Source organism: Chlorocebus sabaeus, chromosome 24 (genome assembly GCF_047675955.1).
Source record: "Chlorocebus sabaeus isolate Y175 chromosome 24, mChlSab1.0.hap1, whole genome shotgun sequence".
Classification (NCBI taxonomy): domain Eukaryota; kingdom Metazoa; phylum Chordata; class Mammalia; order Primates; family Cercopithecidae; genus Chlorocebus; species Chlorocebus sabaeus.
In genome coordinates, this window is record NC_132927.1 from 83,139,290 (window position 1) to 83,164,912 (window position 25,623).

A 25,623-nucleotide genomic window follows, 5' to 3' on the forward strand; every position below is an offset into this window, starting at 1 on the left:
CTCCCATCAGAACTCAAAGCCTGTTCTAATCAGAGATTCCCATGGAGGTCTCTGCCCTGAGTCTAACTGGAAAACACTCTTCAGGTTCCCCTGAGCATCCTCAGGACTTTTATCCTGTTGACCACGAAATAATTATTTCTGCCCCCAAAGTGACACTGTGGGTTCTGTGGAGGTGAGGATGTGTCCTACTGTAAAAAACAAAACAAAACAAAACAAAAAAAACAGAAACAAAAAGGAAGAAGAAAAGTTTTGCATTTACAGACGTGAACTGTTAGTACAGATTGTAAATCTGGAGACGTTCCCTGGGGAAATTTGACAATGAGGAGCCGCAGACCATGACAGGAAGCCAGGCCTTAGCAGCACCGGCTCCTGCCCTGGAGACAGCCCCGAGCTCAGTGTCCGGGCGCCCCCTGGTGGTCACGGGGACCCCTGCAGGGAGGTTTGTGTCGCGGGCGCCCCCTGGTGGTCACGGGGACCCCTGCAGGGAGGTTTGTGTCGCGGGCGCCCCCTGGTGGTCACGGGGACCCCTGCAGGGAGGTTTGTGTCTGGGCTCACACTGACCTCGCCTCACTGTGTCTCTAGTACAGTAATACACGGCCGTGTCCTCGGCTCTCAGGCTGTTCATTTGCAGAGACAGCGAGTTCTTGGCGTTGTCTCTGGAGATGGTGAATCGGCCCTTCACGGAGTCAGCGTAGTATATGGTTTTACCAGTGTTACTAATGGATGAGACCCACTCCAGTCCCTTCCCTGGAGCCTGGCGGACCCAGCTCATGGCATAATCACCAAAGGTGAATCCAGAGGCTGCACAGGAGAGTTTCAGGGACCCGCCAGGCTGGACCAAGCCTCCCCCAGACTCCACCAGCTGCACCTCACACTGGACACCTGCAAACAAAGAGACATCCTGGTCAGAAACTGCCACACAAACCCACTGTTTCTCTCACTCATATCCACTCACACTCAGTCTCTCTAGTTTTCCCTGAATCACCTTTTAAAATAGCAACAAGGAAAACCCAGCTCAGCCCCAACTCCATGGTGAGTCTTCTGTGTTCAGGGCTGATCCCGAAGTGGAAATGCCTTGGAATCCAGGGCTAAGGCTCCTCTCTCAGAGCTGCAGGGTCAGGGTTCGGTTGGTTTTCATCAGTAGAGGGAGGGCCCTATTTGCATGTCTCCTAATACATAACAAGCTCTAGGTGGGACGCTTGAAGGCGACAGTGCCCTGCAGAAGTTTTATGACAATGTATTTGGAAAATATGCTGTCTTATGAAACTGTGCTGTGATAAACACTTTGCCATGATCACCCTATTTCATTTTTAAATATTTGTGTAAGCTATGTTACGTAGCAGTCAGTATTTTCTCCATTTACGGATGTGGAAGTGAACCCACACATGGAGAGGATTCTGTGTACATCTAGGAGCTCATGTCTGGAATGAGTGAACCCCAGTAACTCGCCCCGTGCTCCTCATCACTGGCTGTGACTGCTCCTTAACCAACTCCAGGACAAAGCTGGATGTGTTAGTGTTTTTATCAGAACCCACTTTCCATAATAAGAGCACATGTGGTTTTGCTGCACTCCTGCACTTGCCTGAAAATATGGAGAGAACTAGGGTCCAGGCACATTAATTTTCAGGTACTTCTGACAGTTAACTTATTTTTTCTGTCTTTCTAAGTTTCCATTTGTTTGCTTGTAATACATTTTATGATGCTTAATTGAAAGGTAATATACCTCACACATTTAAAATGTACAATTAATAAACACGATGTGACTGTCATCATTATCAAGAGAGTGGACAAGTGAATTCTTCTCAATATTTCCTCTTGTTCTACTGTATTCCTCCTCCTCTCCCCTTCTACCATTTCCCCAGGCAACTACTGATCTTCATTATGTTACTTTAGATGCATTTTTATTTATCAGAATTTATAAAAATGAAATAACATAGTATATATTCTTATTTGTTTGACTTATTTTACTCAACATAAATACTTAGATATTTTACCTTGTTGTTCTGTGTCTCAGGCATTAATTTATTATAAGTGATGGGTAGTATTCCAGTGAACACATTTACCATAATTTGTTTTTCTATTAAGCAGCTTAACAATATTTACATTCTTTTATTACTCTGGGTCTTACTAAAAAATCTTCTACACAGCTTGGAAATGGACATAGATGAATAATATATTTTACTTATTTTTTCAACAACAAGATCAACAATAACACATAGACAGAGAAGCTGGAATTTTTCAATTTTTTTTGGAGACTGAGTCTCACTCTGTCACCCATGCTGGAGTGCAATGGTACGACTTGCAAACTCTGCTTCCTGGGTTCAAGCGATTCTCCCTTCTCAGCCTCCTGAGTAGCTGGGATTACAGGTGCGCGCCACCATGCTAGGCTAACATTTTTGTATTTTTAGTAGAGACAGGTTTTACCATGTTGGCCAGGCTGGTCTCAAACTCCTGACCTCAGGTGATCCATTCACCTCGGCCTCCCAAAGCGTTAGGATTACAGGTGTGAGCCACTGCAACCAGCCAAATTTTTTTTCATAATACTTTAGATACTTGAAGTTTTAACATAAACATCAAATGTGAAATCTAGGGAGAGACAAGTTGAGACTTGTTGAGAGTAACAAAGCTGGGGTATGAGTTCAGTAGAGGCAGCATATGTCTAAAATGTAGGCTGCTACAAGATAAAAACACACTTATGCATTGGATTGCTTGAAGTCAAGTGTGGTAAATGTGCTATAGTGTGAATTTCTAAGAGACCACATCCTGAAGAGCTTTCCTATCCTATTGAATCCCTTTCCCCCAGAATGGGGACAGTCAGAGAAATCTTTCAGTCCCAATGTGTCTGTCTAGGAGGGAAAAAGTGCCCACACTTCTGAAAAGCATTCAGACCCACCCCACTGGAGAACTAAGAAATTACTCTGCAGGGGCAAGCCACCAAAAGCAGTATCTTGGGGGCACCGCTTAGGAACTGAGATGGGAAAAGGGGTCTTCACCTGAGTTCCATTGTGAACTACCTCCCCTCTCTTTCTTATTTAATCAGAGCCCTAATCTGCAGTTCAAGTCAGCAAATCTGGAAGGTGATAACACCAAAAGAGAACATTGGAGCTGTGGGAGGGAACAACTGGGGAAAACAAGAGGACTCCACCCCGGGGGAAAGAGCAAGAACACACAGACGGACATCTCATCTGGAGGAAGTTCAGAAACCCTGGAAAGCTGACACCCAGACTCAGGATCACAATATGAACCCAGGAAAGGTCAGAAAATCTCCCTTTATTCTATTGCTTTCCACTAGTTTCACAATTGTCACTTAAATAACATTTTAATCCACCTAAGGGAGCTGAACATGATTCTCTGGAAGAGGGAACAAGGTGAAGTGGCAAAACCAAGCAGGAAAGAAAAACAAGCTATCACTGGAGGATCTGAAGTCTCTGGTGGACACAGAAGAACAGATTTCAACTCTGACGTCCACTGCAAAAGAAAATGTCAAATGTAGCTCTGAGAAGATTCACAGACACTTCCACAATAAAGTCCTGGCAAAGATAAAGTGTGATCCAATACAGGCAGAAAATGCATAAAATGAAATAGTAGACCAATAACAACTGTCCATCCCAACATGTGTGGCTGTCAACAGTTATTACGTACATTAATGAGAAATACCAAAGTTGTAATAAATGAATGATCAGTGTGAGATTTGTAAATGATACAGATATTATAATGATCTAGTTAAACAATATATGTAAAGTAGCTCTAATTCATATGCAAGAATCTCTTAAAGCAACTGTGAACATAATGCAGGACTAAATAGGCAACTGAAATATCAAAATACTAAGAAGAAATCAAATGGAAACGCATAAGAAATCAAAAGGAATGCCGTATAAACATCGAGCAAGCTTTGGGCACAGTCCTCAGTAGAGCTGGCTCAGCTTTTAAATGAAGCCATGTGCTTAAAATGTCACTAGAAATTTCACGAAGTAAATTGCAAAGAAAAGAAAGTGAAGAAAGAAACCAAACATTAATATCAAAATTATAGTATATGTATATTTTAAATCTGAGAAGGAGAAATTATAAATACAGAGAAAATATTTGAAAAAATAATGGCTAAGAATTTTCCGCATTTTGTGAAAGACACTGAACTACAGATCCTAGAATCACAGAGAACCCCAAGCAGAGTAAACACAAACCGACACACACACACCATACATACACCACGGGCAGAGTGGTACACAAGAAAAAGCTTACACATCACAGACAACACACACCTTTCCTGAACTTTATTCATCCTACTTAGTTGTTTTAAAACTATTTACATTTTTAGTAATAAGTAGTAGTCTAAAATTAAAATATATTATTGTATGCCTAAGTCTGTCTATACTTAGCATGATCAAATACACAGTTTGGTGCAAATGAATGTAACTACATTGTTAGTTAATTCGCTATTTCAAAGAAAAATGCTATTTATTCCTGTCTCTGTGTTGAATCATCTGTAATGTACACCAATGAAATTATTTTTAATTAAAGAGTGTTTTAAGTGGGCATATAATAACTATTTATACTTATGGGTACATTGTAACATTTCAATACATGTGTGCCTTGAGGTATGACCAAAATCAGAACAATGAGCCAATTAATCAGCTCAGACACTAACATTAATTTGTGTTGGTAGCATACAAAGTTCTTTCTTCTGATTACGTGTAAACAGAAAACGTACAATTTGTTGTTAGCTGTAATCACCATACTGTACTGTGGGACACTACAGCACATCCCTCCTGTCTACCTGTGATTGTGCGTTTGTTAACGAAACTCTTCTTATCTCTCAGTTTCCCCCCATTCCCAGCCTCTCATAACCACTACTCTACTATTTACTTCTGGAACATCAACTTCTTAAAAAATTCCGTATAACACAGAAACGCTGTATTGTCTGTGTCTGGCTTGTTTCACTCAAGGTAATGGTGTCCAGTTCCATCCATGTTGCTTCAAACGGCAGAATTTCATTGTTAAGGCTGAATAATATTCCATTGTGTAAATATATCACGTTTTATTTATCCGTTCAACTGTTGATGGACACATACATTGATTTCATATCTTAGCTATTGTGATTAGGGCTGCAGTAAACATAGGTGTACAGGTATCTCTCCAATATTAGTTTTTTCTTTTAATTGTTTAAATAAGTATATGCTCAGCAGTTGGATTGCTGGATTATATGGTAGTTCCATTTTATTTTCCCTTGATGGCTGTACTAATTCACATTTCCACCAGTGGTCTATAAGAGTTTTCCTTTATAGGCATCCTGGCCAGATTTTGATATTTATTTATTGTCCTTCAGACAACAGACTTTCTAGCCGAGATGAAGGGTGAAAAGACATCTTATTGTGAATTTGCATTTTCCTGAATATTATCTACGTATGATCTGTTTGCCCTTTGCATGTCTCTTCTTTTCTTTTTTTGATGGGATTTTCACTCTTGTTGCCCAGGCTGGAGTGCAGTGGTGCGATCTTGGCTCACTGCAACCTCCACCTCCCGGGTTCAAGCGATTCTCCTGCCTCAGCCTCCTGAGTAACTGGGATTACAGATGTGCACCACAACGCCCAGGTAATTTTGTATTTTTAGTAGAGACAAGGTTTCTCTATGTTGGTGAGGCTGGTGTCAAATTCCCGACTTCAGGTGATCCGCCCACCTCGGCCTCCCAAAGTGCTGGGACTACAGGCGTGAGCCACAGCACCTGGGTTTGTCCAGGATTTTTCGGTCCTTCAGAGAATTGAACAGTCATCTCCTCCCCTGTTCTCACCAATTTTCATATTTGTGTGTGACCCTTGAGAATGTCATTGCCATGTCTCTACATAATAGGAGTCCAATCTGGCATGAAGCTGACGTGCTGGGTGTGTCAGTGTAGAACTGGGCAAAGAAACTGCCTGCATACATGAACTGTTGCATTATCCAGGCCTGGAGCTTCTCACGTCTAGGCTTTGCATTTTATCCGTGATTTCCTCTGTTGTTAGTCAGTACAAATGTTATTTTTAACTTTCTACTGAAATAGCCTCACATAATAATCTAGAGGCATAAAGATTTAAAAATAACTTATTTGGAAATTAACCCAGGTTCCAGGTGAGGCCATAGTTAGTTTGTGGTGATAGTGAGACAGGGAGAAGTATGGCTGGAAACTATGACTGTGCTCATAAATGCTTCATGTTAATAGGGAAGACCCTGGACATACAAGGGAATTAGACACTCCCACTGATAACCTCGACCTAATATAATTTTGTGAATCATGCTCAACAATAAAACTCTAGGTTTTTGACTAAAATTGATGTTACTAATGTAAGCTTTTCCTTAGAACACAGTCCTTTATCTGATGTAAAATCAGCCCGGATGGCAGAAGTGATTATATTTATTAGAATTTTCCAATTTGTCAAACTAGAAAATAAACACGTTTGAGAGCAGTGCATGGCATTGGGTTGCTTTGTGAACAAAAGAGCATCTCACATACTCTGGAACGCCCACCAAAATGGACAAGTTAGGGGACTCTTAGATGCATTCCTTTATCCCAGATTCTGGGCAAATATAAAGGCGGAATTCAATGCAAAAAGTGGTAACACTGAAGCTAAGAAAACTGCCGCCCCAGGTCATATCCTCAGAAGATAAAACTGCTGAGAGAGTCACAGATGTTATCACAAATATCAATGCTTAGCCCCGATTTTAAATAAAAATGAATGAAAATATCTAGTTATAATCTTTGCTTAGATAATTTGTGCCATATTATTACAAACGAATATTTTTTGTATTTCAACTCTACAATTTATAGACAGATTGGTTATCCGATTAAATGAACACTTTGAGGAATCAGCAGAGGTTGATTCTTGATGAGGTGTGACGAGCTAGCCACAAAATCCTGGGAGAATCCTAACATTGGGACCGAGACAGAATCGAGCCACAGGGCCCTTTGGACACATTTAGGTAAACTTTCCTCTATTTCCACCCTTAAGGGGATGTGAATATATTTTATTTATCATTTATCTGTGTTCTCTGTGTCTTGAAATAATTCTTTGACAAAAGGCTTCAGCCCTTTCAGTTGATTAAAAGCTTCTGCATTTTGTGTTTTTAGCCTGTGACCTGCCAGATTTTGCATGAACTGAGTGAAGCCTGGGTGGATACAAGAGAGAAGGGGATAAAGAGAGGTGGATTACTGAATTCAGATATATAGTTATATAGGAGAAATAAAACCTAAATGTCTGATAGATCAGTAAGGTGACTATAGTTAACAATAATCTAATGTACGCATTAAAATAGCTAGAAAACAGTCATTCCAATGTGCCTAGCATAAAGAAAATATACATGTTTAACATGATAGATATATCAATTCTGATCTGATCTTTACACGTTTATAAATGTATCAATATATTACATGTTCCCATAAAATAGGCATGTCTATTATGTGCCAATAAAATAAATAAATAATCTTTGTGGCATGTTTTTACAAAAATGTTAAAAAGCTCTTCAGTTTATATAAAAATACAAAAGCCCTTAAATAGCCAAAGTAATTTTGGGCAAAATTTAACTCATATTCTGTAATTTCAAAATCAAATCTATATAAATCAAAACCGTATAATGCTGACATTTAAACAGACATATAATCCGATGGAACATTGTGGACATCCTGGGAATCAACCCATTCCTTCCCAATAAACTGATCTTTGACAAATTGCCAAGGACACACAATAGAGAAAAAACAGTCTCTTCAACAAGTGGTGTGAAAACTGGGCATCCATATGTAGAAGAAAAAAAAATGGACCTTACCTCACACAATACAGAGAAATCAGGTAGAAACGGATTCAAGACTTAAAAGGACCTGAAAATGTGGTACAAAGGTATCCATGTATGGTTTTGAACAAAATGTAAATTAGTACAGCCATTATGAAAAACAACATGAAGATTACTCAGTGAATTGAACATAGAATACACCCACTTCTGAGTATGCATCTAGAGAAAATAAAAGAAGTGTGTCAAGTATATGTTCATTGTGAGATTATTCCCAATAGCCTAGATATGGAAAATAAGTCAATATCCATCTATGAACGAACAGACAAAATGTGGCTTACACCTACATAAAAGTGAACGTTATTCAGCCTTTGAAAACAAGGAAATTCTTACATTTACAACACATAGGGAACATTATGCCAAGTGAAATAAGCCAGACACAGAAAGACAAATGCTGCGTGATCTCATTTATATGTAGAATCTAAAATATTCAAGCTCTCCGAAGCGGAGTAGAATAGTAGTTCCCAGGGATTGGAAGGAGGAAAAAATTGGGTGATGTTTGTCAAAGGGTGAAAACATTAAGTCGATGTGGTTTGGCTCTGTGTTCCCACTCAAATCTCATGTCAAATTGTAATCCCTGCATGTTGAAGGAAGGGCCTAATATAAGGTGACTGGGTCATGGGGTGGCCTTCCTCTTTGCTGTTCTCCTGAAAAAATTCTCAAGAGATCTGATGTTTTAAAAGTGTGGCACTTCCCTGCTCACTTGCTATCTCTCTCCTGCCACCATGTGAAGAAGGTTCTTGCTTCCCCTTCACCTTCTGCCATCATTGTGTGTCCTGATGCCTCCCAGTAATACTTCCTGTTTAGCCTGCAGAACTGTTAGCCAACTAAACCTCTTTGCTTCATAAATTACCCAGTCTCAGGTAGTTCTTAATAGCAGTGTGAGAATGGACTAATACAGAAAATTTGCACCAGGAGTGGGTGCACCAGGAGGGACAGGACACAGGACACTTGCATTGCTTTAGCAAAAAGACTAGTGGCATTTTGCCCCTGCCCTAGAGGTCTGAGAAATGTTGAACTAGGGAGAGATGATTTAAGGTATCTGGCAGAAGAAATTTCTAAGTAGCAAAGCATTCAAAATTTGCCCTGGCTGTTTCTGAAAATATAAGTCATATGCATTCACGAAGAGATGGTCTGAAATGTGAACTTAGGTTGAAAAGGGAATCAGGGCATAAGAGGTTGAAAAAAAAATTGCAGCCTGTCCATGTGGTAGACAAGAAGATCCCATTTCTTGGGGAGCAATTCAAGCTGGCTGCAGAAATTTGCGTTAAGTCATGAGGAGCCCAAAGGGATAAATGTCTCCAGAGCATTTCAGAGATCTTTGCTGCAGCCTCTCCCATCACAGGTCCAGAAGCTCAGTAGACAAAGATGGTTTCATGATCCAGGCCCAGGACTCGACTGCTCTGTGCAGCCTCGAGACACGACAGCTTACATCCCTGTCCCTCTCATGCCAGCCATGGCTAAAAGGAGCCAAGGTACAGCTCAGGCCATTGCTTCAGAGCATGCAAACCCTAAGGTTTGCTTCCTTCCACGTGGTGTTGAGCCTGCTGGTGCACATAAGGCAAGAGTTGAGGTTTGGGGACCTCCTCCTAGATGTCAGATGATGTAGGAAAATGCCTGGATATTCAGGCAGAAGTCTGATGCAGGGGCTGAGCCCTAATGGAGTATCTCAACTAGGCCAGTGTAGAAGAAAAATATGGTGTTGAATCTCCCACACAGAGTTCCCACTGGGGCACTGCCTAGTGGATATGTGATAAGAGCGCCACCTTCCTTCAGACCCCAGAATTGTAGATCTACAACAGCTTGCATGGTGTGCCTGGAAAAGCCATAGGAACTCAATGGCAGCCTACGAGAGCAGCCATGGGGACTGTACCCTACAGAGCCACAGGTGGAGCTTCCCAAGGCCTTGGGAGACAACCTCTTGCATCAGTGTGTCCTGGATGTGACACATGAAGTAAATGGAAATTATTTTGGAGTTTTATGACGTAATGACTGCCCTGCTGGGTTTTGGACTTGCATGGGGCCTGTAGCTCCTTTGTTGTGGCCAATTTCTCCCATTTGGAATGGGAGCATTTACGCAGTCCATGCACCCCATTGTATCTTGGAAGTAACTTACTTTTGATTTTACAGGTTTATAGGTGGAAAAACTTACCTTTTCTCAAAGGAGACTTTAGAGTGTAGATTTTTGTGATAATGCTGAAATGAGTTAAGACTGGAAGACTGTTGAGAGGGGATAACTATATTTTGCAATGTGAGAAGGACATGAGATTTGTGATGGGCCAGGGGTGGAATGACATGGTTTCACTCTCTGTTTCCACCCAAATCTCATGTCCAATTTTAATGCCCAAGTGTTGTAGGAAGGGTCTGATGGGGAGTGATTGAATCATGGGGTTGGCCTTCCCCTTTGCTGTTTTTGTGATAGAGTTCTCACAAGATCTCATGGTTTAAAAGTGTGGCACTTCTCCCCTTGCTCCTTCTCTCTCTCCCCTGCCAGCATGTGAAGAAGGTCCTTGCTTCCCCTTCAGTTTCCATGATGACTATAAGTTTGCTGATGCCTCCCGGTAATGCCTCCTGTTAAGCTGGTGGAACTATAAGCCAACTAAACCACTTTTCTTCATAAATTAAATTTCTCAGTCTCAGGTATTTCCTTATATTTGGGTGAAAATGGACTAAAACACAGGTTGAAATAGTTCTAGAGATCAAACATACAGCAATGTGACTATACTAATGAATACTGTAAAACGTATCTTTCGCCAGAGAGTAAATCTTAGGTGTTTTTTTCACACACACACAATAAATTAAAGGCACAAAATGATAACTCTCTGAGATGATAGGCATGCCAATTACCTTGATCATGATGAGCATTTCCCCAAGTATATCAAGACATCAAGTGGTGTACCTTAAATACATACAATTTTATTTGTCGGTGATAGCTCCATAAAGCTGAAAAGTTATAATGCATGCTTACATTAACACATATTTTATCAAAAACATGTGAGAATATAAACAGAATAACTTGTATGAAGATATTTATAATAGTTTTGTTTATGATATTTTTATTGGAAACAAATTTAAATTCCATCAACAGGAAAATGGGTATATATAGAGTCACTTATTCACTTAATGAACCAATTTATTTATTTAATAAACTGTCATTTATTAATGTAATGGACTGATTCAGACATGAAATACCTACATGTGTATGAGTACATATGTATGTATTTATACATGATGACAAAACCTTGATAGATGCAATTACATGAATGAACCTCACAAATAGCAAAAGTAGCCCCTTACAAAAAATGATCTATAATATTTGATTCCATTTATATGAACTTCAAAACAAGAAAAATGGAGCTATAGTGACTGAAATCAGAAGATTTTTCTATTTGCATTTCTGTAATGATTAATGATGCTTAGCATTTTAAAAATATGTTTGCTGGTCACTTGTATGTATTCTTTTGTGAAGTGTCTGTTTGTGTCATTTGCCCATGTATTAGTCCATTTTCAAACTGCTGATAAAGACATAACCGAAACTGGGAAGAAAAAGAGTTTTAATTCGACTTACATATCCACGTGGCTGGGGAGGCCTCAGAAGCATGGCAGGAGGCAAAAGGCACTCCTTAGCTGGTAGTGGCAAGAGAAAATGAAGAAGAAGCAAAAGCAGGAACTGCTGATAAACCCATCAGATCTCGTGAGATTTATTCACTATCACGAGAACAGCACAGGAAAAATGGGCCCCCATGATTCAATTACCTTCCCCGGGTACCTCCTACAACATGTGGGAATTCTGGGAGATAAAATTCAAGTTGAGATTTGGGTGGGGACACAGACCAACAATATCAGCCCATTTTTAATAGGGTTATTTGTTTTTGCTTCTTGATTTGCATTTAAATTTCCTATAGATTCTGGATATTGGGACTTTCTTGGATGCAACATTTGTGAATATCTTCTAACATTTTGTAGGTAGTCTCATTATTCTGCTGATAGTTTTGTTTGCTTGTTTGTTTGTCTGTTTGTTCATTTTGCTGAGTGGAAACTCCTTAGTTAATTAGGTCCCACTTGTCTATTTTTGTTTCTGTTGCAATCACTTTTGGATACTTAGCCAAAAATTCTTTGTCAAAGCTGGGGTCGAGAAGAATATTTCCTAGGTTGTCTTCAAGGATTTTATGGTTTGAAGTCTTACATTTAAATAGTTCATCGATTTTGAGTTAATTTTACATATGTTGAGGGTAGACGTCCGGCTTCAATCTTCATCTTATGGCTAGCCAGTTGTCCCAGCACTATTTGTTGAACAGCACCATTTATTTACTTCCTTACTGCTTGTTTTCGCCTGCCTTCTCAAAGGTCAGATGATTGTAGCTGTGCAGCCTCAGAAGGTGCAACCACTCAGAATGGCTGTCACTAAAAAGTCAAAATACAATGGATGCTGGTGGGGCTGTGGAGAAAAGAGAACACGTATACTGTTGATGGGAAGAAGAATTAGTCTTGGCCACTTTGGAAAGCAGACTGGAGATGTCTCAAAGAACTTAAAACAGAGACACCGTTTTACCCAGCAATCCCACTACTGGGTGTACACTGAAAGGTAATCAAATAATTCTTTATTTCTGCACACATTTGTCAGAGCCCTCAAACTGTACATTGAAGATCCAGGCATTTTTATGTTAATTTTATCTAAAAAAAAAGTACATAGACAATTGTAGGCAATATTTTATAATGAAATTAAAACCTTCATAAAATATATATGAAAATTCAAATACAAAATGTAAATGTGATTTTTACAATAATTATTAAAATGTATTCAGCTATACTAGAATAAAATCCCAGAAATAAGAAAGATAAAAGTGATATATTTAAATGAAAAATTAATAAACACAAATTTCACAGATAATTATAACCTGTCTAAAAACATGTGGAACCTTTTATATTATTAGTTATGCAAAATTCAAAAACTAGTGATATATTTGAACCTGTTTTATCAGGAAAAATTACAAATATTTTGTGTAAAATCATAACTGGGACAGCCAACAGGAAAATAACAATATTTGCAAGCACATGTTTTAAATGTTAATATATTCTCATTGTTGGCCCAGTTATTAGAGCTGAAATTTGTAATTATATCATGGATTTGTTTGAGTCCTTGGAAAAAAGAATTTTAAGAGATGACTTAGAGTAGAGGAATAATCTCCAATACGGAGATATTAGTATCTCACCTGTAAATAAATTGAAAGTACATAATGTATGTAAAGTCCTGATAAGAAACCCTGTCCCATGGAAAAGGGCTTATCCTATTTGGTTGTGATACATTTACTGTTAAAATTATCACCTTCGTGATGTTTTGGAAAATTAAAGCAAAGCGTGATGAATTGAAGGTGATGTTGCTTGTTTGGTACAACAGCGGGGTGCAGATAATGAAGAGCCCTATGATCCCAAGGAGATGGCCTAATCCAAGGAGAGGGAGGCTCCAGGTCGTGTGGACTCACACTGGGCACCTGCTTCTGCCCGTCCCGCAGCCACTCCCTGAAGCCTTCAGGAGACAGGGGTGCTGATGGGCCCTTGAGACGATCCAATGAGATCCGGAAGTGAAGAAAAAGATAATGATCTGGGATAGATTTTAAAATTTAAAATAGAAATTTTATTGTAAATTCACAAATTACTGTTGTTTATATTCACAAGGTAAGAAGCAATGTTATGATTTGTGAATATAATGTGGACTAACTAAGAAAATTAAGAAATATAATTATCATTTATCACTTCAAATTCTGATCATTTATTGTGACATTTCAAATGTAGTCTTAGCTCTTTTGAAATGAACAATATAGAACTTTTAAATTAGCAAATATAAATCAATTCACGTAAACAAGTAAAAATAACAAATCAATTATGAATTACTCTAATAATTTATATGTTTGTCATCATTAAGTTTGTTTCTTTAGGACATATTTTCAGAATTATTTTATCGGAATGTTTAATATGAATACCTACACGTATATGCATAGGTCTGTGTATTTACGCATCTTTCTTTTTTCTTTTCTTTCTTTTTTTTTTTTGAGATAGAGTCTCACTCTGTCACCCAAGCTCGAGTGCAGTGGCCCAATCATGGCTCACTGCAACCTCCACCTCCAGGGTTCAAGCAATTATCCTGCCTCAGTTTCCCGAGTAGCTGGGATTACAGGTGTGAGCCACCATACCCGGCCTATACATCTTTCTGTGTGTATAAATATATGTCCCTATAGCTATGCAGTTGCTAATGTCAACAAATGTTAATAAAAGTCTGGAAGAATCAGTGCAAATAATTAGCAATGTATATTTCTTGAAAGTATGTATTTTAAAAATCTATATGGAATTTTAATAATATTTTAACACTAACGATAACAAATTCATAATAAATACAAGTAATGAAATATCACAGCCTAGAATGCTCCAGAGTTCTGCAAATACAAACCTGACTTTTCCAGCTGAGGACAAAGGAAACCTCCCCCTGCACCTGCTCCTGGGACCTGTCCCGTCCTCAGTGGGTCCCGAGCGCCCCCTGGTGGCCGCGCTCGTCCCTGCAGGGGGGTTTGTGTCTGGGCTCACACTGACCTCGCCTCACTGTGTCTCTAGTACAGTAATACACGGCCGTGTCTTCGGTTTTCAGGCTGTTCATTTGCAGAGAGGTGATGCTTTTGGAATCATCTCTGGAGATGGTGAATCTGCCTTTCACAGACGCGGCGTATTCTGCTGTCCCACCGTAAGCTTTGCTTCTAATGAAACCTACCCACTCCAGCCCCTTTCCTGGAGCCTGGCGGACCCACTGCATGTAGTGGTCACTGAAGGTGAATCCAGAGGCTGCACAGGAGAGTCTCAGGGACCCCCCAGGCTGAACCAAGCCTCCCCCAGACTCCACCAGCTGCACCTCACACTGGACACCTGTGAACACAGAGACACCAAGGTCAGAAACTGCCACACAAATCCACTGTTTCTCTCACTCATGTCCCCTCACACTCAGTATCTCTAGTACACCGTGAATTACCTTTTAAAATAGCAACAAGGAAAACCCAGCTCAGCCCCAACTCCATGGTTGGTCTTCTGTGTTCAGTGCTGGTCACGAAGTGGAAACTCCTGGGTATCCCAGGCTGGGTCTCCTCTCCCAGAGCTGCAGGGTAAGGGCTGGGCTGGATTTATCAGCAGAGGGAGGACGGTATTTGCATGTCTCTTACTATATAGCAAGCACTGGGGTGGGACGCCTGAGGAGAAGGCAGTACCTGGATAATATGACTGTGCCTTGCAGGAATTTGGTGACAATGATGGTATTTGGAAAATGTGTTGTCTTATAAAATCATGCTGTGATAAACACTTTGAACTGATCACCCTATTTTATTTGTACATACTTGTGTAAATTATGTTTTGTCACAGCCAATGGTTTCTCCACTTACACATGTGGAAGTAAACCACACATGGAAAAGGTGCTCTGTATGTGTCTAAGGGCTCAAGTCTGGGATGAGTAAGCCCCGGTACCTGCGCCTGTGCCCCACTTACTCCCTGAACCAGCTCCAGGACAGAGCTGGGGGTGCCTAGTGTGGTTGTGGAACCCACTTTCTGTAGTGAGAACATGTGTGATTGTGCTGCATTCTAACAGTCACCTAAAAATACAGTGAGAACTAGGGTTAGGCTAATACATTTCTAAGTATTTTTGAAATTTAACATACATTTTTTCTATCTTTCTATCACTCCTTTCTTGTCTAAGTTTCCAGTTGTTTGCTTGTGATACATTTTATAAGTTTAGTTTACATGCAATAAACTTTCACATATTTAAAGTGTACAATTGATAAACATGAGGTAACCGTCATCATTATCAAGGTGGACAAGAGAATTCTCAGCATTTCCTTTTCCTCTTCTATATTCTTCCTCCTTTTCCCTTTCTTTCTTCTACCATTTCCCTGGCAACTACTGATCTTTACATTGCTGCCAAGTCATTTTTATTTATCAGAATATATAAAAATGAAATAACATGGTATATATTCTTATTTGTTTGACCTACCTTAAGTGATTAGGTATTTCATCTTGTAGTTGGGTATAGCAGACTTTTAAAATTGTAAATATTGGGTAGTATTCTAGCAGACAAATTTATCATAATTTGTTTTTCTATTAAGCAGCTGAACAGTATTTGATTTTTTTTATTGTTCTAGGTCTTACTAAAGATCTGCTATAGAGCTTGGAAATGTACATAGAAAAGGAATGTATTTTTTCTGATTTTTACAACTGCATCAACAATAACGGATGAATACAGAAGATGGAATTTTGCAAATTTTCTTTAATATTTTTGATATTTAAAGTTTCAAAACAAACAACAAATCTGGAGTTTTGGGAGAAGTAAGTTCTTGTAGAGAGTAACAAAGCCAGGGTTTGAAATTAGCTAAGGCAGAGTCTGGAATATGAAATAGAAGCTATTACAAGATAAAATACAAATATATATTGGATTGTTTAAAACTATGTGTGGTGAGCATGTTATAGTGTGAAATTTTAAGGGACCACATCCTGAAGAGCTATCCTATCCTCTTAAATCCCTTTGCCCAAGAAAGGGGAGAGTCACGAATCTTCCTTCCCTGAAGTGTCTGTCAGGGAGAGAACAAGAGCCCACACTTCTGAAATGTGTTCAGCCCAACTCCCTTATTCCCGTTACAGAACTAAGAATTTACCCTGCAGGGGCAAGTCGCTGAAACCAGAATCCTAGGTGCACTTGTTCAATGCCTCAGGAATTGAGATGGTAACACCAAAGATCTATTGAGAAGCAGCTCCCCTGTCTTTCTTATGGAATCAGAGCCTTAGTCTGCAGGGCAGGGCAGCAGATTTGCAAGGTGATGACTCCGATGGAGAACACCGGAGCTGTGGGAGGGAACACCTGGGGAAAACAGGAGGACTCTACCCCAGGGGAAGGGCAAGGACACACAGACCAGCATCTCATCTGGAGGAGGGTCAGGAACACTTGTAAGGTCACATGCAGACCCGGGGTCACGATGCCTTCCTAGGAATATGGACCAAGGAATATGGACCTGGGAATATGGACCCTTTAGTCTAATTTAGAAATTGTCAGTTAAATAAAACACTTGAGTGCACCTGAGGGAACTGAAAGAGATTCTCTGGAGGATGAAACAAGGTGAAGAGACAAAGTCAAGCAGAAAAGACAAGGAAGGTATCATTGGAGGATCTGTAGTCTCTGGTGGGCATAGAAGGAGAGACTTCAATTCATTTTTGAAACCTTTATATCAGTTGTTAGTGATTTATGTGATAAAATAGTTGGTCTCATCAATGGCATCATATTATCCTCATCAGGGATGAGGGTCCATGTGGTACGTGGTGCAGTTCTGGTCATGGAGGCAGAAGAGATGCTCTGTTGAGGTGTTCCTGGTCCTTCAGAGGAGAATCGCAAAAAAGTCTCTTCTCCACTTCCAGACAATCTATAGTATGTGTGTGTGACCCTTGGGAATGTTGGCCCCATGTCACAGTATGACAGGAGTCCCCTGGGGTGTGAAGCTGACTTTCTGGATGCATCAGTGTGGAAAATTGAGAAAAGAAACTGCCCGGGAAGATGAACTGTCAAATTATTCAGTCCTGGAGCCACTCACTTCCAGGCTTCCTGTTTCACCAGGTTGTGATTTTCCTCATTGTTTAATCAGCCTAGGTTGTCTTTCTTCATTCTCTGCTAAAATAGGCACACATAATAATCTAGAGGCTTTGGGGTAAATAAGTAACTAATTTCAAAATTAGAGCAAGTCCCAAGTGAAGTCAGTTACCGTGTGGTTAATAATGTGGTAGACAGGAGACATGGCTGGATACTAAGAGAGTGTTCACGTCTATTTTATATTAGTTAGCAAAATCTTTTGTATATCCCTTAGGTAATACGCCCATTGCGACCTTTGATTTAGCATTATTTCTTGATGAGTAACACCTAAATAATAAGTGTGGTGGTTATTAAACCAATAATTTATATTACAAGTACAAACTTCCATTTGGGATCTATTCCTCTACCTGATGTAGAGGAATCTGCCCAGAAGGCAGAAGTTATTGCACTTACAGCTTGTTAATTAACCAAAGGACAGGATTAAATACAGATGTTTTACTGTAATGCAGAATTTTAAACTGTGCTGCAAGCAGAGGTTTTTAAATCTTCTGGAAGCCCCATCAAAATGGACAACAAGAAAATACACTTTTAAATAAATTCCTACATTCTAGAGACCTGATATATAAATTTGAAACCAAATGCAAACAAAGAGAAAAACAAAAATCTAGCATGGAAACTAGAATAATGTTATGGTGCATCATGTCTCCAAACACAGTCTTAACCTGGTGCATAATATTATCTAAACATGGAGGGCATTGCCACTGTTCATATCATACAGAATCAATCCCACTCACAATAATCTGGATATGTTGAAAAATGGCAAGTTTAAATAAAAAATATTTAAAAACTAATAAAATATGGAAACTCTCTTGGCCAAGAGTTATCCCACTAGCATATGGCATATCAGGACACATCAGTTACTGCCCTATGACTTGGGAGCTGGAAGATTCAAACATTTAGAAATTTTACCCTCATTGCTCACCTTTGTTCTATTGCATACATGTGTTACACAACATTGAAAATAATTTTTGTGTTATACTTACTCCATACACCAAAAGTTTAAGGTTGACTTTTTATGTCATCTTTTCACAGTATTTTGTGATCTTCAACCATGATATTATGTCTATTGGAACAAACATCAGAAAAAATATTGTGCTGTTGAAACATTTTGGCATAAATCATATCAGGCACTATTAACCAAAATACAGCAGAAAAAAATTCAGGGAGTCAATTATTGGGTTGATATTTTGCAACTAAAGGATCCATTCAGACCAGATGTGGTGGCTCATGCCTGTAATTCCACCACTTTGAGAAGCAAAACCAGGAATATCACATGAAACCAGGTGTTTGAGATCAGCCTGGGCAACATAGAGAGATCCCATTTCTATGAAAGAACTTTTTAAAAAATCAGCTGCGTTTGGTTGTGCACCCCTCTAGTCCTGGATACTCAGGAGGCTGAGACCGGAGGATTGTGTGAGCCAGAACTTCAAGGTTACAGTGAGCTGATTGTGCCAGTGCACTCCAGCCTGTGTGACAGAGTGAGGCCCTGTATCTAACTATAATAATAATAACTAAGAATTTTACATGATTGTACCTGTGTGACAGAGTGAGGCCCTGTATCTAACTATAATAATAATAACTAAGAATTTTTCATGATTGTACCTGTGTGACAGAGTGAGGCCCTGTATCTAACTATAATAATAATAACGAAGAATTTTACATGACTGTACCTGTGTGACAGAGTGAGACCCTGTATCTAACTATAATAATAATAACTAAGAATTTTACATGATTGTACCTGTGTGACAGAGACCTTGTATCTAACTATAATAATAATAACGAAGAATTTTTCATGATTGTACCTGTGTGACAGAGTGAGGCCCTGTATCTAACTATAATAATAATAACGAAGAATTTTACATGATTGTACCTGTGTGACAGAGTGAGGCCCTGTATCTAACTATAATAATAATAACTAAGAATTTTACATGATTGTACCTGTGTGACAGAGTGAGACCCTGTATCTAACTATAATAATAATAACTAAGAATTTTACATGATTGTAAGGCACCTCAAATAGAAGATACTAAACTGAGTAGCCTCAGGATTCCTCTGATGCTTCTGATGTTTTGGAGCAGACAACTCACCTAAGACGTTCCGAATAAGCGGGTGATTTTTCGTAGTGAAAGGTCTCCACACAAGACATTGGAACAGGACCCTTGTCTAATCCCCTGTCATTTTCCTCCTCCTTTTCATTATTAGTTGCTTATTCTTTTTTTTTTTTTTTTTTTTTTTTTTTTTTTTTTTTTTTTTTTTTTTTTGAGGTGGAGTCTCGCTCTGTCGCCCAGGCTGGAGTGCAGTGGCCAGATCTCGGCTCACTGCAAGCTCCGCCTCCCGGATTTAGGCCATTCTCCTGCCTCAGCCTCCCGAGTAGCTGGGACTACAGGCGCCCACCACCTCGCCCGGCTAGTTTTTTGTATTTTTTAGTAGAGACGGGGTTTCACTGTGTTAGCCAGGATGGTCTCGATCTCCTGACCTTGTGATCCGCCCGTCTCGGCCTCCCAAAGTGCTGGGATTACAGGCTTGAGCCACCGCGCCCGACCTAGTTGCTTATTCTTATAATCAGTCTTCTCATTTTTTTGTAGACCTGGTTATTGTCCACTCATATTGGACACTGATTTTTTTATTAATGATTTTTATAATTGCTACATAGAATAAGTCATCAGACTATTCTTTTGCTACTGATAACTTAATGCTTATTCCTCCATCGTCGCCCTTCTTTCCAAGATGAATCTAGTTGGGAATCACAGGAACTCCCTCATTTGATGCCATTTAGAGGTTCAAACCCCACAAACTCCTTTCTGTGAGTGAGACCCCTCACTCTGCCTCCACCACCAAACCACTAGAGCAACCCTGAGCCAGTCTCCTTTCTTGTTCCATTGAGCCATTTTGGACATTCCTGAGAGACCAGCACTAATCTCGGCAGACACCTCCAGAGGTAATCAACCTTTCCATATGCACATGGGGGAGTGTGCGGCACCCACAGATGTGACGTCCACACGGCATTTTAGTTGTGATCTCCTGATCTTTTTATGGTGTCAACTAGAACAAAAGCTGTTAGCTTGGTGTCACGGCTCCTAACCGCAGGACACACCTGTTCCCTGAACCAACTCCAGGACAGAGCTGGACATGCCTGGTGTGGTCTGATTAATTCCCGTTATGTAATGAAATCATGACATTATTTTCTTGTATTCTAGTGTTTCCATAAAATTATAGGTAGACTTAGGGTTTATTCATGCATATGTTCAGGAGTCTTTGATTTTTTGTATATATTTAATTCAATCTTTAATTCTGGGCTGAGAAATTTAAAATTTCTTGAGGTTTATGAGTGAAGTCCTTATGCCATTGTTCTGTGATTTTATTTTTTTATTTCTCATATATTTTATTCATCTCTGTCTCATTTTCTACCAAATTATAAGTGTTTAAATTTGTAATATTTTAATGAGGCAAAATCAGCAAATAGTAGCCCTCCCACAATGTGCACCATTTGACAGATAGTGACATAACCGTTACCTTTCTCAACATAGAAAATACTCAACTACCCTCAAAATATCCTTTGGTTTTCCTATAACTCCTGCTTCCTACACCTTCCCTTCTCACACCACATCCAGAGTCAATTACTGGTTTTCTTTATGTAACTTTAGTTTTCATTTCATATAATTTATAAAAATGGAATCGTATGTATGCACTTGTATTTTTTTGTCCTTTTTTATTCATCATACCTACTTGTGAATTCACCCTTGCTGTTGAGCGTATCCAGCTGTACCTGATTGTAACAGTGGGTGTTTTTCCAGTGAATGAATTTACCACAATTTGTTTACTGATTCAGCTGCTGATTGATATTTGGATTGCTTTCAGTATCTGGGTATTATTTAAAAAGCTGCAATCACCTTAGAGAAGTACACAGCTGAGAAACACAACGTTCTTATTCTTACAACAATATGAACAGCAGCTAAACTGGAAAAGCTGCAGTTTAATCAATTGCCTTCAACACATCAGGTAATTGAAGTTATGCAATTCTGTGTATGTGAGTGAGTTTGTGAGTGAGAAAGAAGGAGGGAAGAAGAGAGAAAGAAGAGAAAGAGATCCTACACAATTGACCATGATTTATGAGGTGATCAAATAAATACAATGACTTAGAGTCTTCATGAAAAAGGTCCGCATAAGATGGAGAGGACGACTCAATGCACCTACATATGGTTATATATTTATATAAATGTCATTTCCTAATAATACAAGGAATCATGTACGTGAGAACAAACACAGTGGCGGGTGTCCAGTGGTGAAATATGATGGCGATGCAAAAACCCCATCTCCAGCACCTTTTCTCCCCATTGCATCTGACTTGATGTGTGTCCTGAGCGCCCCTTAATGTCCTGAGAGCCTCCTGCCATTCCTGAGCTGCCCTGCAGGGAGGTTTGTCTGGGCTCACAATGACGTCCCCTCGCTGTGTCTTTTGTGTAAGAATCCGTGGTTGTGTACTCGTTGCTCAGGGAGCTCAGCTGTAGGAAAAACTGTTTTTTGGATGTGGATCTGCAGATGGTGACTGGACTCCTGAGGAGTGGGTTGGAATGTGCACTCCCTCATGACCTGTGCACCTGATTCACTCCAGTCCCTTCCCTGGGGGGCTGATGATGCAGCTGTGGCAGGAAGCACTGGTTGTGATGGAGGAGCAGACACAGCACAGGTGAGGGAGAGGGTCTGTGAGGGCTTCACCAGGCCGGGAGTGCACTGGGAATCATAGTTGTTGGCATGCACAGGTTCTGAACAGCATGTTGGAATTCACAGATATTCACTTTTTCGTAAGAATGGGGAGCTCCCTGTGTGGATGAGAAGGAGGAGCTCCCTGTGTGGATGAGAACGAGGAACTCCCTGTGTGGATGAGAAGGAGGAATTCACTTTTTCCAATTTGGGGTCCCCTTGAGCAAATAGTAGATTCTGAGGTTAGAATTAGACAAATATTTGGTCACATTTTTTCTTCAAACTTTCAACCAAATAGGAAAGATAACCTGCTGTCAGGAGAATGGGCATTGGATCATTTCCTCTATCTATGATAATGCTGATTTTCAGAATCAGATTGTCCTGTGATAGCCTAAAGCGTGTCATAATCCTGAATCCACAATTAGACCTGAGCAGCAATCACGGACAGTGGAAGTCGCCTCACATGAGGAAACATCTGACTCTGCAAAGCTGCACACGGGGGTCTCTGCAGGCCCTTGGTTATACAGGAACAGCTCCTCCCTCAGACTGAGAGTGAAGACAATGTGCTTTTTATCTGGGGAACATGATGGTTAGTGTGTGGAAAGAAGCAAACTCACTCTAAACCATATATTTATACTTGAACAGAAAGCAAAGTTTACAAGAAACAATGAACTTGGGGTAAAGTAGGAAATTACAGTTGTTTGCAGGCCACCTGCTTTCTTCTCCATGTCATCTAAGAGAACCAAGGAAAATCATGTTTCTTATGTTCATTTCCATAAACGGTGTTTCCACCCTAAGAACACACCTCTGATACCACCAACATCAGGGAGCACCTGGACCAGGCACCCAGCACAGCTCTCTGACATCATCACTCAGGTTTTGACAAAGAGACACATCCTGGAGCTCCTCCCAAACAATGACTGTGCACAGTGAAGATGCGAAGGTGTGGCTGCTGCTGGGCACATGGGGGATTTCTGATGGACAGCTATGCTCTGGGAGGAACCAATGGCCTTGATGGAATTAGCTTGGACCACAACGTAGTTGGGAAGCTCCATCAGACTCCCACCTTCTCCAGCACTCGTGCCACTGCACTCCATCCAGGACCACAAGAGCTTAACTCCATCTTACAAAACAAACAAAAAAATGGTAGCTCTGTGAGAAGATGGATATACAAGTTACCTTGACCATGATGGGCATTTCACAATGTGTATCTGATATGGTTTGGGTCTGTGTCCTGGCCCAAATCTCACGTTGTGTTATAATCTTCAATTGAGAAGGTGGGACCTGGTGGGAGGTGACTGGGTTATGGCGTGGGCCTTTCATTAATGGTTCAGCACTGACTCCTGGTGCTGTTCTCATGACAGTGCGTGGGTTCTCAGAAGACCTGGTTGTCTAACAGTGTGTAGACCTTCCTTGCTTCCTGTGGTTCCTGCTCTGGCCATGTGATGTGCCTGCTCCCCTTCGCCTTCTGCCATCATTCTAACTTTCCTGAGTCTCCCCACAAGGAGAAGCCACTTCACTTCCTGTAAAGCTTGCAGAACCGTGAGCCAACTGAACATCTTTTTTTCTTTTTTCTTTTAACCAAATTACTCAGTTTCAGGCACTTCTTTACAGCACTGTGAGAATGGACTAATACAATACCAAAACATCAAGTGGTCACCTTAACCTGTACATTTTTTAAAAATACTTTATTTCTACCTCAATAAAACTGAAAAAAAATTAAACTTACTCAAAGAAATACATACTTCATATTTTCTCAATAAAAGGGAGACAACATAGGAAAACTTACACTAAGGTATCTTTAACAGCTTTGCTTATAATATTCATAAACTGGAAACAAATTTAAAGTCCATCAACAAACAAAATAGATCAATACATTGTCATATATTTACTTAATGGACTGTCTCAGATATAAAATCACTCTCCTTCCTCCCTCTCTCTCTCTCCACATATACATGAAGACTTTGAGGTTTCATATCAGTCAGTCCATTAATTGAGTAAACGACACTATGTTGATCTAATTTCGTACATTAAATAGCATGAATTAACCTAAAAAATAGCAAAGTAGCCCCTTACCAAGAAAAGGTCTATAATGTTTGATTCCATTTATACAAAGCTCAAAACAGGGAAAAAAATAGATCTATAGTGTCAGAAATCGAAACCTTTCCCCATGCAGGATTTGACCACAGACACGAAAAAGACGCGCGTTGAGGGGATGGACTTGCTCTTCACGCTGCCTTAGGTGTTCAGTACAAGGGTATTCACATTTGCCAGAAACTCTCTAGTGACCCATTTCATTATGGATTACTCTAATTTATATTTAGTTCATCATCAAGTTTAATTCTTTAGGACATGTTTCAGAATGATTTTATTATAATGTTAAATAAAAATGACTACACATGTATGCAAAGGTTTGTGTATTTACACGTATGTCTATAGATGTAAATTAATGTCGCATAAGTATGTGGTTGCTGATATCAACAGATGTTAATAGAACTCTAGAGGAATAAGTGCAAATTATTAGGAAGAATTCTTTCTTGAAGTTATGTATTTTTTAAAAAATACCCCTACATATAACTGTAAAAATTACTAAAACACAAATATCAATTTAAAAAACATGTGATAAATAACCGTAATAAAATATCGCAACCTTATGAGGCTCCAGAGTTCTGAAAACACAAACCCACCTCCGGCAGCTGAGAAAGGAAACCTCCCCCTGCACCTGCTCCTGGGACCTGTCCCGTCCTCAGTGGGTCCCGAGCGCCCCCTGGAGGCCCCGCGCGCCCCTGCAGGGGGGTTTGTGTCTGGGCTCACACTGACCTCCCCTCACTGTGTCTCTAGCACAGTAATACACGGCCGTGTCCTCGGTTTTCAGGCTGCTCATTTGCAGATACAGTGTGTTCTTTGAATCATCTCTTGAGATAGTGAATCTGCCTTTCACCGATGCGGCGTATTCTGTCGCGTAATTGTTAGATTTGCTTCTAATATAGCCAACCCACTCCAGGCCCTTCCCAGAAGCCTGGCGAACCCAGCTCATGGCATAATCACTGAAGGTGAATCCAGAGGCTGCACAGGAGAGTCTCAGGGACCCTCCAGGCTGGATCAAGCCTCCCCCAGACTCCACCAGCTGCACCTCACACTGGACACCTGCAAACACAGAGACACCCTGGTCAGAAATTGCCACACATATCCACTGTTCCTCTCACTCATGTCCCCTCACACTCCACATCTCTATTTCTCCATGAATTACCTTTTAAAATTGCAACAAGGAAAACCCAGCTCAGTACAAACTCCATGGTGAGTCTCCTGTGTTCAGTGCCGATCACCAAGTGAAGACAGCTGGAAATCCCAAGGCTGGGTCTCCTCTCCCAGAGCTGCAGGGTCAGGGCTGGGCTGCTTTTCATCACCCAAAAGTGGGGTCTTATTTGCATGTCTCCTACTATATA

General features: G+C 40.1%; 2 gene segments (V, D, J or C); both read right to left on the minus strand.

Moving 5' to 3' along the window:
* Nucleotides 1-466: 466 nt before the first annotated feature.
* LOC119618235 (immunoglobulin heavy variable 3-23-like) lies at nucleotides 467-25,623 on the minus strand. The segment is given in 2 exon segments: nucleotides 467-882; nucleotides 25,428-25,623. Coding segments are annotated over 2 exon segments (597 nt in total).
* LOC140710148 (immunoglobulin heavy variable 3-49-like) lies at nucleotides 14,313-15,074 on the minus strand. The segment is given in 2 exon segments: nucleotides 14,313-14,724; nucleotides 14,828-15,074. Coding segments are annotated over 2 exon segments (447 nt in total).